An 18,347-nucleotide genomic window follows, 5' to 3' on the forward strand; every position below is an offset into this window, starting at 1 on the left:
TAGGCATGTATGACTCCAACCAAAACTCTACTCTTTACTAATATCAACTCCAAAGTTCTCCCCCAATGGTAAGGACCATCAGGGCCAATGTCATTAGCAGTCATCTTCTGATGCCCAAAGTTCAGCCAGGAGCATCCTTCTCAACTCCTTCCAAGTTTGCAACACTGGAGGTTACAGAAATCCCAAACATTGACCACCATCCTTTCCCCTCCCCACCACCACCACACCTGTTCCCAGTAGACACCAGACAGTGGCCAGAAGACGATGAAAATCAGCTTTATTAATGTGTTGGAGAACACAGGTGTTGATCTGAGGCTCAACACAGGTGAGGTTTCCTTCTTCCTCTCTGAAGTGATGACAGCATAGCCCTCTGGGTGGAGTTCACTGAACTTACCACCCAAAGACCAACACTGGAACTTGGAGAGCCGGGTCCTGGCTGAGCCCACCATGAGAAGGTCCTGCTGGGTCTGTTTACTGCATGGAGACTGGAAGCCCAAAAGCAGGTCCAAGAGAAAGAGAGAGAGAGAGAGAAGAAGGAGGAAGGACAAGTAAGCAGGGAACTTTAGCACACTGCCTCCGCCCAATAGAGAAAGATGGCCCAAAGGGACTCAGCCCCTTCAACCACCACCATCCCAGAAGTCGCCCCGGAGGTGGAAGCCGCCCTCCTGCACTTTCTTTCCACACTGGGAAGGTGGCTGGGAGATTCTTTCTCTATTTGGCTGAGCAGAAAACATTGGAACAAAAGGAAAGAGTTTTCCCTAAAAGGTGAGGTCAGGTGGGGAGCTCAATGAATAAGTGGCAAGGGCCATCTTGTGTGAGCCTTTGGGGCCACCAAAGATGCTGGCTAGAGCTGCCAAAGATCATAACTACCTCAACTCCTGAACTCTAACCCCTCAGCTCCTCTTCTTGCCTGTTTTCTAGTTGGCATGTCTGAGGACTACCGAATAAGAACTTGACAGACTTAAGAGACAACCAAAGCTGAGGACCAATTGTGCTTGACGGCAATGGTATCGCTACTATTAAGAGGGCCCCCTCTTGTGTGTCACTCAAAGTAACACCTCCTGGAGCTTACCTGTCAGGTGTGGAGGGGTTAGCTTTGTGCCTAAGCTAGCCAGAGACCTGTCAAGGCTGTGTTATACAAAAGGAAGGACAGCAGTGGAATCCTAAGATTCTTCCGGGACCCATGGACAAATGGGAAGAGAGGTTTAATGGCAAGTGTTGTATGGTGGAGAGTCTGGCATAGCCCTCTCTGGCACAGAAAGAACCCTTTTGACAGGGGTCTGTAATGACATACAGATTTCTACCACTCTGAAATCCTCCCTTCTCCCTGTCAGTCAGAATACCCCTTTTCTATTTTTTCTATGCATTTCCATTTCTCTATTTATCTTTAATTAGGACATAGATTCCTTTTATAGTTGAGTGAATTTCCAGTGCTAGTATTCCTGCTCTGGGCCTGGGTGACTTCTGCAAAGGATTAATATCATCTAGTACATGGATTTTTTTGAACTATCAACCATTATATGTTGAACCCATTTCATGGTCCTTCTGGAGTTTCCACTAGGCTGACTATACAATTTTACATTAAATAAAACTGAATGATTGCAAAAAATATTTTACCCCAGAGGACTTTTATTATGGATTCCTGCCACCATATTAACATATAAAACAATCTAGATATTGACATAGAAATGCAAATTTCACTATACAAAGGTAAGGCTCCAATCACAGTAATGTGGCCCCCATATCTCTAGTATTTCAAAGAAATCAACTCATTGTGAATTCACCCCAAGTTGTGTTTATAAGTATTAGACAAACCACGAAATATATTCCAAATACATAACATTTTACAATATGTTTCAAGCACAGACAGAAATACACACTTTACCTACGGTTGTCATGATCCAACTTATAGTGGCGCTAAAGACAAGATTGTGTGTGTATATGTATTTGCCATATAAGAGAGTGTGTGTGTATATATACGTATATATATATATATAAATATACACTCAGTTTTTTGCATGGAAAATTTCAACCTTTAAGTGTGTAGGGTTTACCCACCATGATTATCTGAGGAGGAAAGGAATAATAATATGTCACACATCCCTCAGTAGAGGCAAAATAAGTACAATTATGTATGAAGGGGCTATTAGCTCTATTTGTACAAATACACACATATATACAGATTCATATATAAACACACATCATATACCAATAATATGGAATATACATATACTCACACACTTGCTGAGAACTCTGCATCTCAGTATATCACACACTGTCCATCTTTGGAAGCAGTGTTTCCCTCATTTGATTCAGGCAACGGGTGACTATCTTCTAACAAAACTTAAATGAATGTTTCTAAAAGGGTCTGAGTCTATGCTGAGCAAATGGCATTTCAGGATCCCGCTTTGACTTTTGATGGGTATTGTTTAAATTCGGCAGACCCTATTCTGTAAACTCATTCACTGAAAAAACATTTCTATTCAATGAAGTTTCTGCATAAAAGAAAATAAATGTTAGCTGGGAATGTTAAAATAATATATTTACCACTTCTGAATGAATGTATGCATGGCTGGATTACGTGTGATATTTATCCTGTCATATTTTTCAAATATTTTACAATGGAAAATATATGACTTCCATCCTTTATAAAATATTATTTAATATTATTTTAAAAGAGTGAAGGCTAGATGCTCTGTTGTGGTTAGACTTCAAAGAAATTATATGTTGCACAATAATAAGGGGATTTTGTGCAGACTATGCCAAAGTGCCCTTAGGTCAGGGAGCATGACTTAGAAGTCACATGAGAAAAGAAGCGGAAGAATGAAGTCTTCAAGGTCAAAGCTGGCTACCTTCTAGCCTCCTAAATAAACTGTTGAAAGCTCCAGTGATAGAAAATATATTTCTACATTAGTATCAAATTTCAGGTATTAAACATTCTTTATTAAAAAGCAAAATAAATCAGTGAAAGTACACGAAAAATAAAACCCTGCAAACTGAATAGCAAACACGGCATGTGCTCAGCTGAAGGCTTCGTGAACTGACTTTCAAAATGTACATTTAAAATGAACTAATAAAGCACTAGGAGCTTCATTGAATAAATGAGATTGGAATGCCCAATTTGCAAATTATACATAGAGTGATGACAGGGTTGGAGTATCATTAGATTACTCTTGTAATCTCTCTCTGAGAGATTACAAGCGGGCCCTATATCTTTGTCAATGGAGACAATGGAACATTTTTGATCCATGGAGAAATTCTATGCTCCACATCATAAGCTTGGGACTCTTTTCCTTCTCCCTAATGTCACAATATTGGTAAGTGCTCTTCATGGGAAGGCATTGGGCCCTTTCTGTCAGGGGTTTAATGGTATGAAGGAAGGTACTAACTAGAGCATTTGTCCCCTCTACTGACTGGGGAGAGGGTTCCGTCACGACTTTGCCCAAGCTGAATTTCATCTGAGAAGCCCTCTCCATTTTCTCAATGGAAGTCCCGATTATGAATGGGTTAAGATCTTAAGGAAACCAGGACGTGAAAGGAGTACAATGACCAAAAAAAGGATCATCATTGACATTAGTTGAAAAGCCATTCTCTCCTTCTCCCTCTCCTTCTCCCTCTCACACACACATACAAAGATACTTCAGAAATTTCTTCCACAGAATCACAACAAATGGTAAGAGGGACCCAAAAATTTACCTGAAAGTTCTTTCACTTTTATTTAGGTCCATTAAACATGTTCCTGTTAACTCCAACAGTGAGTGTACTGTTCTCCACATCAGCGAATGCCTCGAATCACCATCACTTTCGTACACGACTGTTTGCCCGTACCACTTACTGACCAGCCTCACCAGAACTTTTTGCAACTTTCCATTTGTTCAGTTCCTATCTGTTTCTGCTCTGGTTAATATGCAACATGAGTATGCAATTAACTAGTGTATCCTTTACTTGTTTTCCTTTAAAGTTTCACTTTCTTTTCAAAACATTCTGCTTCCCCAGCCAAGATGTCTGGACAGAATACAAGGGAATATAACAAGTGCTCTCATCCCAATACTTTGAAACATGGACCACCCTGCAGCCACCTGTTGCTCTCAACTTCCACATCCTCCAGTTCCATCGTCTGTTTTATTGAGGAGCTTCCTTCCTACCATGTTTTTCTACCCATTTTCTATTTCATATGCAGATAATACCAAATTATGGGATTGTTTGGCCAAAAATATCTTTAAAAACAAACCATTTAAAAATTCCCGATATACCCTTTGCACATTAGTCTTACAATCTGTACATGTAAATAACTCGAACAGGTTTTTTTGTTTTTTTTTTTTTTTTGCTAAAAATTTACCAAAATAGTTTGAACACATAAAAATATTTTTAAAAAAACAAAAACTAAACCCAGCATAAATTTAGTCGTATAGGCATTGGTTAGAGGACGTTGTTTTCACTAAGGATTATATTCAAACACTTTCTCTTGGATTTTTACTAAAACTCTGATTCTGAACCTTATGACTTGTAATGGTGCCAACTGTTAGAAACAGAATAATCTAATTCAGTCAAAGGTATTATTTATCATGATATAATTGGTAAGGAACATGTCTACCCTCTAATTAAAAAAAAAATCAACTTGTTTTTCGATACTGAAAGGTTATTCCCTGACCTGTAACTAAAATAATTGTATTTGATTGACTTATTTAAGTGTAGTGAATTATGAAAAGCTAACTTAAGGATTGGAGTAAGGTTATGAGTAAGGAACACCTGTGGACAGCCCCATGACAATTCAGAACCAGGATTTTACTGAAAAAAAAAAAAAAATCACTAGTATTGAATATAGCCCTTAGTTGTATGAGATATTTGCTTCATGAGCAGCCCAGCATATAGAGGATGAGGTTGACTTTCCCAGCCACCCACTCCTTGAGGGGACAGTAGTATTCATAGTGAAACTGCTCAAACTCTGGTGTCTGGCGGATTTCACACAAGAAGGAGAGATCAATACCTGACTCCAAAAGGAGGAGGAGCAGGGGAAATACAAAGAGCAGCAGTCCCAGGCCCACCACAAGGAGCCGGGAGAAACTCTTGACCAGCGGGTTCACCCGAAATTGGCCGGTCAGAATGTCATAGCTCCACGACAAAGCTCGGCGAGCCTCTTTCAGCTCCTCTTCCTCAGCAATCAAAAAGGCATTTTCATCTGCTTCCAGTTCCTCAAACGAATCTGTGTCTTCTCTTTCCAGCTCAAGTCTGGATGGACAGTCAAAGAGCATGTCAATCTCATCATCATCTACAGGGGTGGGGAGCAGGCTGGCACTTGGGTTGTACGCTAGTTCAGAGATGGTTAGGGGCTCTTCTTTTATTTTATCTTCCTCTTCGCTTGGGGGATTTTCATACTCCTGGGCTTCCTTCACTGGAGAGCTGGAGATCAAGGGGGCAGAAGTGTCCTCTTTGGGCAAGGGAACACCTGTAAAGAGACATTTTTTTCTTAATTTTAAAATTCAGATTTTTTTCCCCCACAAAACATTTGTAGGTAGAAATGAAATCAGAAATTCCAGGAATTCTTTGGAATCTTTGAAATTGCTGTGTGAAATCCTGACTTTCCACAAAGTTAGTAATAGATCCTATACCATAAGTTTTAAGGTCAACATGCTAAACTCAAAATAATCACCACTTCTCAAATGCTTGGCAGTATTTACAACATTCAGGTATGTAATTCTGATTTGCAAACCTCCAATGTTAGTCATGTTTGCAAGAATAAAAGGAAACTAAATGACATATTATAAATGTGAGCAATGTCTTTTAGAAGTCAACACTATTATCCAATATAGGATTATAGTAAAATTATAAAATCTGCCATCCAATGATAATCACGTTATGATTTTATGTATTGCTTTCTCATCTTCCTTCTGGGTACAATTTTATGGCCAGTTTTGCGTAATTGCAATCATATTGTATGTAGAAGTTTACATTTTTTCCTTTCATTTCCATTTTAACATAAATATTTTCTATGTTCAAATAAATTTCCATTTGTATTATTTTCTATTGAGTTAATACAAGAAATTAGTTGCCTATTGACAAATATTTATTTTGCTTTGCAAAAAAGACTATAAAAATATCTTTTTTTTTGAGATAGAGTCTCAAGCTGTTGCTCTGGGTAGAGTGCCATGGTGTCAGTCATAGCTCACAGCAACCTCCAACTCTTGGGTTCAGGCTATCCTCTTGCCTCAGTTTTTCTATTTTTAGTAGAGATGGGGTCTTGCTTTTGTCCAGACCAAGTCTGGTCTTGAAGTCGGGAGCTCAAGCAATTCGCCCTCCTCAGCCTCTCAGAGTGCTAGGATTTCAGGCATGAGCCACCAAGCCCAGTCTATAAGAAACATCTTTACGTATAAAGCGTCTTTCCTCTCTTCTCTTCTTTTAGTTCATTGACAATAAACAGATGTCTAGAAGGGAGTTTGCTTAGTCAAATGGTAGGAACATTTTTTTTTTAAAGTTTATTGGGGCAGAGGCATTTCTCAATGCCTCATTGACACACGGGAACTCCAGTTACCTACTGTCAGGCTAAGGCCACATCTACTAATTTTTGAGAGTTGGGTTCTTAGTGGGAAATAAAGTCAGCATCAAAGGTGCATCTTCCAGAATGGACCTACAATACAATACCAAATTGGCAGCCAGGTGCATTAAGCAATAGTGAGCCAGTTTTTAATGCACACATTTCAGGATTTTTTTCTAAGATGTGCAGGAGTGAATCACTAGTTTTATCTTTCAAAAATCAACACATGTTTCCTGATAACTTTCATCTGGTATCACTGAGCAGTTTAAATGAAAAATACCATTAAAAACCAAACCACATACAAATGGCCAACAAGCACACAAAAAGATTCTCAACACTGTCAATCATTAGGGAAATGCAAGATTATCCCATATCACAAAATCCCAAGACCAGAGATGTTGGCGTGGATGTGGAGAAAAGGGAACACTTCTACATTGCTGGTGGGAATGCAAACTAGTACGTTCCTTTTGGAAAGATGTTTGGAGAACACTCAGATCTAAAAATAGACCTGCCATTTGATCCCACAATTCCTCTATTAGATATATACCCAGAAGACCAAAAATCACATTATAACAAAAATATTTGTACCAGAATGTTTATTGCAGCCCTATTCATAATTGCCAAGTCATGGAAGAAGCCTAAGTGCCCATTGACCCACAAATGGATTAATAAATTGTGGTATATATACACCATGGAATATTATGCAGCCTTAAAGAAAGATGGAGACTTTACCTCTTTCATGTTTACATGGATGGAACTGGAACATATTCTTCTTAGCAAAATATCTCAAGAATGGAAGAAAAAGTATCCAATGTACTCAGCCCTACTATGAAACTAATTCATGTGAAAGCTATAACCCAATTATAGCCTAAGAATATAGGGAAAGGGGAAAGGAAGGGGAGGGGAGGGGGAGGCTGGGTGAAGGGAGGGTAATTGGTGAGACCACACCTACAGTGCATCTTATAAGGGTACATGTGAAACTTACTAAATGTAGAATATAAATGTTTTAACACAATAACTAAGAAAAAGCCAGAAAGGCTATGTTAACCAGTGTGATAAAAATATTTCAAATTGTATATAAAACCAGCGCATGGTACCCCATGATTGCATTAATGTACATAGCTATGATTTAAAAAAAAAAAAACTTAAAGGTTAATCAATCTAAAGTATAGAGTTCTGATAAAAGTGGAAAGATATTATTAATATTAATATAACATAATTCTAATTAATAGGTATCATTCATTAAATGTTTGCTATGTGCCTGTGACTCTTAAAAGAAAAGGAAATGCAAATGAAACCATGATAGGATACCACTTCATGCCTACTAGGATGGTGAGAATATTTTTAAAAAACTGAAAATAACAAGTGTTGGTAAGGATGTAGAGACATTAGAATCTGTACATTGTTAGGAGAAATGGAGAATGGTTCAGTTGCTTGTTGAAAAAAAAGTTTGTTGATTCCTCTCAAAGTCGAAGATAGAATTACCACGTGACTCAGAAATTCTACTACTGCATACAAACTCCAAAGAATCAAGAACAGGTACTTCAACAAAACATTTCTATACCAATGTTCATAGCAGCACTATTCCAATTGTCAAAAGGTGAAAACAACCCAAATGTTGATCGTGGATGAATGGACAAACAAAAATGTGGTCTAGCCACACAAGTGGAACGTTACTCTGCCACAAAATCCAGAAACGTACTGGTCCATGCCACAGCAGGGATGAACCTCAAAATCACATGTCACGTGCACGAAGCCAGACCCAAAAGGTCATACTAATTATTCCATTTATATGAAATACCCAGGATGGGTAAACTCTTAGGGACAGAAAGCCGAGTGAGGGTTGTCAGGGCCTTGGGGAGGGAGAAATGAGTGGTAACCACTTAATGTATGCACGTTTCCTTTTGAGGTGATGAAAATGTCTTGGAACTAGATAGAGATGTTAGCTGCACGATGCTGTGAATGTCCTAAATGCCACTAAATTGTGCACTTCAAAATGATTCATTTTATGTCATGTAACGTCACCTCAATAAAAGTAAAAAATACATGTAAGCCATAAATTGTCTACTACCATATAATACTCCATAAAACCTGAAAGGAGAAAATATTCACAGTGTAGGGAAGGATGGAAAGTGTTACGGCTTTTTGGAATACCCAATATCTTTATATATGTAGGTGTCCCCTGTCCCAGGAGGAGGCTCACTGTACCCGCCCCTTCAGGAGCACAGAGAAGGTAACACATGGTATGTGAGCAGTAGCAGCATGGCTCTGCAAAGGCCACGCCCATGCTCTTCTGCTAACTTCTTTGCTGGGTGGTCACACAGCTCTTGCATGCTCTCTTTTCTTGCCACACATCATTTGTGCACACACACGGCCTTTTCTCCTTAAGTCTCGTAATATTCAACACATTCTCCCTCTGTGTTCCATCTCCTATGCTTCTCCCTTATTAACAACAGGATAAGAGAAATCCCAAGTTTCCGAACTTTAGTATTAATGCTGATGCCAACTCCATTCCTCTAGTTGCTCAGACCAAACATCTTGACTGTCCTCCAGTCACACCTATATGAACCTTGTGACAACTTCTATGTCTCTATCATCAAAGCACATCTAGAACTGGACTACTGCTTGCCACATCCACTGATACCACCCTGGTCCAAGCTGCCATCCTTTTCCATCTAGATCACTGCAATAGCATCTTCTGGTCTCCCTGCCTCGACCCTGGCCCGTGTAAGGGCTGCTACCAACAGAGCAGCCGGAGCACCTTCGAAAACAGAAGGTAGGTCATGCCGCTTCTCTGCTCAACATTCTCTAATGGCTTTCATCCTACTTGGGGTAAAAGCCAAGTCCCAGCACGGGTTTCTGGGGCCCTAACCAATGTGCACTCCACTTCCCCTCTACCCCTCTGATCTTGCCTCCTGATGACTCTCTTCCAAGAGCTCACTCCACTCTGGCCACACAGACTGCCATGCTGTCCCTCAAACATGCCAGCCACGTTCCCACCACAGGGCCTTTGCACTGGCTGTTCCCTCAGCTTGGAGCACTGTTCCTCACACACATTCATATTCTCTCCTTCTTTGAAGGTCTTTAATCAAATGTCAATTTCTTAGTTAGGCCTTTTCTAGTCATGCCATATAAAATTTCACTCCTATCCTCAGCATCCTCAGCATCCTTATTAGCATCCCTATTCTCCTTACCTCATTTATTTTTCTTCTTGAGAAGTCTAAAATGTAAGGAGGAAAAACAGAACACTAGCAATGGGTGAAGCTTTTTGTGGAACACGTAATTCCAAGAACTAACCCAGGGGTCACAAAGGCCAGGGCCTCCAAGGGCAGAGAGGTGCCTAATGTGCATGGGTGTGGGCCAGGTGTTGGACAATAGGGAGTGGTGGTGACTGGGAAGAATTGACCATTCTGAGCTCCATCTAAATGTTTCAAAATTCAAACTTTAAAAACATCTGTGTAGTCAACACAAAATGCTCCCGTGGGTCATTTTAGGCACACAGGCTTCCAGGACAGAAATGCTGCTGTAATAAGTCAGGTGTAAGTCTCATAGTTCAGGCTGCTCAGGTGTTCTAAGTGCTTTGATCTCAATGGACATATTCACTGTTTTTCTGGAAAGGAAGAAAGTAGGCAAGGAAACAAATGCTTTCTTTCCTTTCCTAGTTTTTCTGTGTACGGGTGTTAGGTATACTTTTCCCTCATCACTAAGCTCACACCATGGTGTAGCGTGGATGGGGACTAGTTGGACAATGCTAGCTTTAAATCTTAGCTCTGTCAGTTACTTATATTATGAGTCTTAGATATTAATACTCTGGAAACTCAGTTTGCTTAACTACAAAACAAAAGTAACTCCTACCTCATCAGGCAGGGGTTGAGGGTTAAGTGAAATTATGGTTACATTAAGGGTAAATGTAAAATCTGCATTAAAGCTACAGTAAAAACAGCTACGTAAATTAGATGTTACTTTTTTCAGCAAAGAATATTAGCCTACATTTGAACTATTATCAAACTAAATCATTTTATCAACACATACAAGTCCATGATATAGAATACAAAGGTAAATTTTATTATAGTTGGCTATCCATATTTTCTTCATTGTTCTTTTAGAAGATAAGGAAATTTATCTATATGATAGATGCTTAAAATTTTCTATACACATTGCTTGGTTAATTCCAATAAGAATGCCCAGAGAGACCAGAAATACAGAATTAATAAGCTTACCTACACTACTTAGTTAAATTTTACTTCCCCCATTTCTGAAAGCTTCCTGAATATATTCACAAAGCTCAGTTAAGGCTGATAACCTTTTTGTTTTAGAAGTGAAATGACAATGATTTCAATAATATATTTTCGATTTCAATATACAATTATAAAACAGAATTAAAATTAGATAATAGTTACATGGTTTCTGACACACAAGAAACACTCGATAAATGTTAACTATTATTATTTCTTAATATAGCAATATAATGGTATGTTTTATACTCCTACCATTATTTAATTGGAAGAAATACCTTATAAAGTGAAGTAGTAATAATCATAGGATGCCGATGGAAAAGACTAGTCATCGGTGAGAAACAGGCAGGGGTTTCTGGGGCCTGTGTGTGCTGTGTACAGAGGCAGAGTGTCTGCTATGTACAGTCAAGTAGGGTGCACACTGCCCATTCCCATCTCTACCATGCCCATAGATTCCAGTACCATAGCATGTCCTTAAGATAGGCCAAACGTCCCAACACAACTTGGCAGGCTACTGATGTTACTAGAAAAGCTCTTCTTCCTCTCATTGCTTAAGGTAAAATAAAAGACCTCTTGGGTACACGGAAAAATTGTGGTGAAAATGCAATGGGCAGTGCTCACATTTTATTCAAAGCCAGCCGAGTCTCTCTGCTAACTCTGAGCATATGTGTGACAGAATCCAAATGCTACAGCTGAGGTTCCCGACAGCATTTATGTGTTCAAACCGAGCTACAGAGCCCAGTGATGGTCTTGTCTAGCTTGCCTGTGCATGTTGGTCTTAATGAAGGAGCAGTGCAATACGGGTGTCACCAGAACACCCTAAAAGGAAGATACTAGTAACCCTTCCCTATCTCACAAGGAAAGAGAAAGGATAGTGTGGGGAAAAGAAAAATTGGAGACAGCACTTTGGGGAGAATATGGTGGCATGAGAATACAACAGATCATCTGCAATTCTTATTGAACTACTCTAACCTCTTAAGAAAGACTTTGGACTCTGGGCTCCTTGGGGTAGCTCTAATCCCACTTGGCAATGTCTTTCCTGTTTGTAATCTGCCATTATTGCTGTCATCTGCCTGAAACCACACTGGCTCACTCTGCAGGAGACACTCTTCCAGCCTTACTTCCTGCCTCACTACCTGACCCTGGCCCAGTGAGCATGGCATCACTGGGAACCACCGTTCTGATTCCCTCTGCTGGTTCCCTTTCAGGATCCCTATGCTGACACCCAGCTATGGAATGCCCATTAAGCCTCCGGGGCAGTGGTATAAAGACAGTGGTACCCCCATTTGGCTGGGAGGAGGGGTAGAAAATCATGGAGGCTTTGTTAGATGTCACCATGACTGGAGAAACTGTTGTCGATTAGTGGGTGGGGGAACAGGGATGACAGACATGTCCAGTGGCCCCACAAAATGAAAAATTATTTTTGTGGCCCACACAACTTTCAAATGTCAACGATCAGACCTTAGATGAAACACCTATTTAAAATGATCTGAATCTAAAATCTACGTCTGTTTTACATTTAAAACTAAAGCATCTGAGGTATGATTTTAACAAATTTCAAGTTTTTCAAGAATGTAATCACTGGGTAAATTGAAGAAAGGTTTTTGCTAAGAGTTGTGCAGAAGTTCAGAACATCACATCCTCACCCTCAGTGCCAAGGTGTCAAGTTTCCTGTAGTGGCAACATTCCCACCCCGCGAATACCTGGAGAGGCCCTTGGGGCCTGTTCCCCCCTCCTCCCCATTCCACCCATCTCTCTCCTTCATTCTGCCTCCTGGTCAAACATGTTTGAGAAAAACCTCTAGAAATTCTTATTATTTGATTATAATCAGTTTCTTCTAATTCCTCCTTATGTTGCCATTAGAGCATTATTTTGACTGTAAAGTTAAGTGTGGGTAGACTATATTTTCCATAAGTTCCCTCTCAAGACAGTAGAGAGAACATTACAATATTTTTGTTTTCATGGGGCACACTGAATCTCAAAGTGCTAACAACCATGGCTCAAGCACATGAAATGGGCAGGTCTCTACTGGTGTCACATATTCGTTGATTACTGACTGGAGCCATCCTTCTTGAGGTGGGCTAAACTCTAATTGATTCACTTATGTTGATCAGCTTAGCACACTGGCTGGATAGTGTGCTGTGCTCTTGAGTTGAAGGTAAGAAAAAGAAAAGGGGAAGGAAGAGTGGGAAAAGAAAATATAATAGACCACCACTCCAAAGTTGGCAAATCTGATGGCATGGAAAGAGCAGTGGCCCCCGGTACAGGACACCTGGATCCAGGCCCCCCCACTGGGCTATGCTCTCTGAGCAACATTAGATGTGTCACTTCAGGGCTAGTGTCTTGGACTTTTTACTTGAAAAATTCAACAGACTCCCTCCTGATTCCAGCATTCTGTGGCTCCATCTTAGACTATGTCGAACTGTCCCACTTAAAGTTATATGTAGAAAGAGAGGAAAAGGATTCAAGGGCATTAAGATTTTTAATAAATTTCTCCATAGCTGGATAGTTTAAAGTTCATCATCATATTCCTAAAAGGAAGTGAGAAAGCTGAGGCTTAGCAACTAAGAAACAACAGAAGGGTGGTTTGTACCCTGTGCTGTCAGATTCCCAAGCCCAGGCTTTCTCCAGATGACTATGGTACCTGAAGGGTGGGGGGGGTCTGAGAGGCCCAGAGAGACCATCCTTCTACTAAGCAGGAAGAGCCTTCTCTGTCAGCAACCCTGTTCCACTTGCTGACCCCCATGTCATTACCTGCTCATTTGCCTGACCAGTCCCACTCTATGGCGGCTGTCTTTGGAGCATTATTAACATGCCCCTTGCACTCTCAAAAGTTTTACCTAATAAATTTTACAATCACTTAATTGTATGTCAGCTCTCTTGTGGTTCTTATTATGACCAAGATAACAGGGCACATACACACATCACTTGCTTTTGTCAGAAACCAGAAATAAACGTTAAATTTTGCTATATTCTGTAAGTGCTATCAGTCCAAAGTGTTTCCTCTTCGCATTAAACAGCATGCAAACTTCCAAAACTTGGTAAGACGGTATGCCATTAACTTTGCATGAGACTCCTGTATCTCCCCTTTGTTGAGGATAAAGTTCAATTTTTCAAAGGAAACTCCTATCCTGAAGGTTTAAGGAAAATTCCTAAGAATGACATTTACTTTTCCAGATGAGGTTTTTTACTTTCAGGCATAGAAATGTTCCTCCTGCCTGTGAACATCCCTGCCAAGTGGTCTACTCATTCTATATACACCCCATGAGAAGTCATCACAATGACTGGCACAGGAAAGCATGCACAATGAAAACTTCTATACAGACACAAAGACAAGCTCAAATCCTGGTGTCCCCATCGCAACCCCCAGCTGAAACCTGCAGGCAGTCTTCTCCAACACTCAAGGCTGGAAGCAAGGGCTGACATTCTTCTTTCTCTCCTTTCTGCATCCTTCTTCTTCCTTGATGACTAAACTCCCTTCTCCTTGTGGCCATTATCTGCTCTCTGTTATGCCTTTCTCCTCACTGACTATCTTGCGCCCATAGTCCCGCCATCATCTTGGGTGACTTCAATATCTAGAATTAGCAAGGATGCTTCATGAAATTCTTATCCTTGCATTTCTGCAGCCAGCTGCCCCTACCAGCCCACTGAAATCATTCATACAGAGTCTCCAAAGACCACCACATTGCTAAAAACAAGGTGTGTTTGTTTCTGTTCTACTGATCACTCGACCTCTGAGATTCAATACTCTCTCAGTTGTTAGCAGTGATTCTGAGCCACCTCTGTCTCCATAGTCTCCTCTCCTCTACTGTCTCTGGCTCCCAGTCTGATATAAATGCTTGTTATTTGGTAGTTTTCACAGTTGACTCCTTTTTGTCCGTTTCTCCCCAAATGACTAGTCTAACCCAATCATGGTAATTCCAGTCTCCTGGTTACCTTTGGTTTAGAAATGGGCATATGAGCCAACCCTGAACATAAAAGTTGAAGAGGAATGGGAGAGTGGGGATGTGGGAAGGGTTCCAAGAAGGGTTTTAACTCTAAGAAGATCATCCCAGAATGGTCCAGACTCTGTCTCTTGCCATTGTTCTAACTGAAGGAGACAGCAGAAACTCTGGCAGCCGTCCTATGATGCTGACAGCAACAGCTCCAGGGGAAGCCTGGCCAACTGACAGCAGCAGTGTAGAGATGAAATGAAACTAGTTCTCAACCCTGGAATCCTCTCTGACTCTGGACTTGTCTTGGATAATAAATCACCCTATTATTTAAACCAAGGCTAATTAGGATTCTCCATTACTTGCTGCTGATGGCATCTGACTGATGCAGCTGTCATACCCTCTGGTGTATCTCTTTATCATCACAATCAATCATGGCATGGTGCTGCAGATTTATTATGAGTTTTTCCGCCAACCCTTCATCTCCTGAAAGGTAGGGACTTGAGATATCTACTAGAGAACTACAGAAATCAGCATGTGTTATTGCCAATTATGTAATAGCAAAACATGAGAATGCCCACCAAAGTCAAGAACATGACAAAAAACTCTCACCACCCATCAGTATTATTCTGATGGCTCCAGATCATGCAATATAATAAAGACAAAAATAAAAAGTATAAATATTGGAAAGAAAGGCACAAAACTCTCACTATTTCCAGATGACAGAATTACCTACATAGAGAAGCAATTAAAATAAACCAGAGAAATGAATAAGAGTTCAGTAAAGTGTTCAAAGGCAAGATCAACATATTAAAGCAGGTGGTTTACTCCACACCAGCAAAGACAATATAAAAACATAATAATGGAAAATCCCACTCAAAATTGCTAAATGCACAAATGAAAATATCCAGGAATATCCAAAACAAGATGCCTATAAAACTTGCATGAGAACAATGTTAAAATATAATTGAGTAACATAAAGGCCAATCTCAATAAATGAAAAACATAAGGATGTTGCTGAAAAGGAAGCCTTGGTATCTTGAAAAATTCAACTCTCCTCTTATTAAAGTTTGATACAATTTCAGTACAAATTCCAATACATTTTCCAAAAAGACAAAGGGAGAAAGTGCACGTGCATAACCAAAAGATTCTGGATAAAAAAAGCCATGAGTACATCCAGACAATGGAATATTATTTAGCACACACACAAAAAAAGAGCTATTAAGCCATAAGAAAACATGACAACACCCTGCTGCAGGATATGGGCCATGGTGGGGGAGCAGCTGTGCTTCTGTGGGAGACAGGGGAGATGAGAACGTTGTACCTTCCTCTTCATTTATTGTGAACCTGAAAACTACTCTAAAAAAATAAATTCTTAAAAAAAAAAAAAGCAACACAGAGGGAATTGACCTACCTGATATCAAAACTATATGATAAAGTTAGTAATAGAGCAGAAATAATAAAAGACACAATTCAGAAACACAACCTTGAATATAATGGAAATTTGTTTATGATAAACAGGTTTGCAAAAAAATTGCTAACCGGTTGGTGGATGGGGGAAGTAGATCCCTAAGTCATACACGCATAACAAATTCCTAAAAGTTCAAAGGTTAAACTAAAACAAATATGAGACAGCACAGGAAACTGCCAGTTTTATAGGCCAAAAGTAGTTGATTGTCAGTGATTTCACATAGTTCAAGAAAATGCATTGATTATGAAGAAGAATACACAGAAAACAATTTTATAATCTTAGTATAAAGAAAACTGCATTAAACAAGAAACAAAACTTACAAACAAATAAAGCAGTATGCACAGATATAAGTTTATATATATATATAAAGTGCCCATGTCATAAACTTAACATTAAAAAGGATGAAAGCCAAGAACCAATAAGGAGGAGAAAGTTAACATTTTTAAAAGACAACGAATGTATATTCTGATTAGAAAACAATTCCTACAATCTGTAAGGAAAGGATAAAAAATACAACAGAAATGTGCTAAGTGAACAAACAGCCAGTTTTCACAGGAAGAGACAAAAACTGGACAGCTATCACTTGAAAACATGCTCTTCCTCACTGGTATAAAGGGATATGCATGTTAAAATAATGAAATGGCTTTTTTTTTCAATAATTTTGCAAAATTTTGAGAAATTGGTTACATCAAAATTAGTCATTATGTGGGGGAATAGACGTTGTCATACTCACCTTTGTTAGTATTTGTCTTTTAGAAGACAATGTGCCCGTTTCCATCAAAAGTTAAAACTTGTATATCCTTCTGCCCAACAATTAGACTTTTAAGAATTTAATATAGAGAAATGCCTGTGTATATATTTTCAACGTAATGTTGTTACAGTCCCAAATAATAAATGTCAATTTCCGACGATAAACTTAGTAACTAAACAAATGAATGATTGCATCTTTATATCACATATTTTTCAGCCATTTGTAAAAGAATGCATATTAATATGTATTGATGTAGAAAGTCCTTTCAAATCATACAATAAAGTAAAAATGCACTATAAAATAATATATACATGGAACAATCTCATTCATGAAAAAACCCCTGCATCCCACGTGGCAATAGTCATAGATTGGCTAGTGGAATTATTAAGGAAAGCAACTACGAGTGCTTTTAAAAGTCTTTTACAAGAACACATCGCATTTACATATGTCATTGTACAATTTCATCTCAATTCACTCAGAAGTCTGTTCCACAGTTGTGCACAAGATACAGCGAACTCCAGATATTTCCCAGGATGTATTTTGTTTTAATCAATTGATGAAAACCACAAGTACACCTATAACTACAGCTTCTTTCATCCTATAACCTCTTTTAAAATTTGTATTCCAGTTTCTCTTTCCCCCAACGGACCATAAAATGACATAAAATACGATATTTCCAATGCAGAGGAATGTGGCAGAATGTCAGTTTGATCTCAATTCTTTTAGCTGATATTTATGTCAGTGAAACTCTGCTTTGTAGATAAATAAAGGTGATCTTCACCCCACCGCTGCAAGCAGATCTGGGATCTGACCCTTGCAACAAAGAAAGGAGCTTGTTTTGCTCATCCAGTCTCCCTCACACACCACCATAGCTTCCTCCTAACAGCCGCAGAATACGGAGTGATTTGCCTTTCCTACGATTTTGTATCGTTTTCTATTGAGCAAGGGAACATTCACCTACTTACTTTCCTTCCTGCCTGTCTCTGCTTTCCTCTCTCCTCTCCCTTTCTCTTCCCATCCTTATCAAAAACCTCTGGCACCAAGTTCCCCCTTGGCTTCTCTCCAGAGTCACTAGCTGCGAGCAGGAAGCTGGAAGCCCTGGAAGCCCGCACACCTCTCCAGGCGTGGAATGACAGTCCGGGGCATGGCACGTACCCGCATTCCGAGCTGTGACCTTGGAGCCGTGTCTCAGCAGACGGACAAACACGTTACTGCTACAGTGGTTCACCATGTGCAAGTGGAGGCTTCGTCGGGTCTGGATCTTGACCAAGCATTTTGCCATGCTGGCTATTCCAGTCCCCCTAGGTCTCCTCTGCCTTTCACGACCCAGGGCAGCCTCTCCCTACCCGTCCATTCTGTTTTAAAGGACCTGGGCAGGACCCACTGAATGAATCAAATGTCAGGTTCCTAATGCCAACAGAAATAA

The 18,347-nt window shown here is 39.8% G+C and overlaps 1 protein-coding gene across 3 annotated transcripts in view; it reads right to left on the minus strand.

Moving 5' to 3' along the window:
• Positions 1 to 260: 260 nt before the first annotated feature.
• FRMD3 (FERM domain containing 3) overlaps positions 261 to 18,347 on the minus strand; it is a 293,188-nt gene continuing 275,101 nt past the window's right edge. The window contains exons 14-15 of one of the 3 annotated variants that reach the window (XR_008376912.1): positions 3,697 to 5,446; positions 261 to 485 (exon numbers count right to left, since the gene is read on the minus strand). Coding sequence is in view for 2 of the 3 variants with exons in the window: in XM_053576319.1 (XP_053432294.1) it covers positions 4,851 to 5,446 (596 nt within the window). In the remaining variant the exon portion in view is untranslated. Of the gene's footprint in view, positions 486 to 1,611; positions 5,447 to 18,347 lie in introns of those variants that run through there. The other 2 variants (XM_053576329.1, XM_053576319.1) reach the window with 2 other exon arrangements.

This window comes from Nycticebus coucang, chromosome 2 (genome assembly GCF_027406575.1).
Source record: "Nycticebus coucang isolate mNycCou1 chromosome 2, mNycCou1.pri, whole genome shotgun sequence".
Classification (NCBI taxonomy): Eukaryota; Metazoa; Chordata; class Mammalia; order Primates; family Lorisidae; genus Nycticebus; species Nycticebus coucang.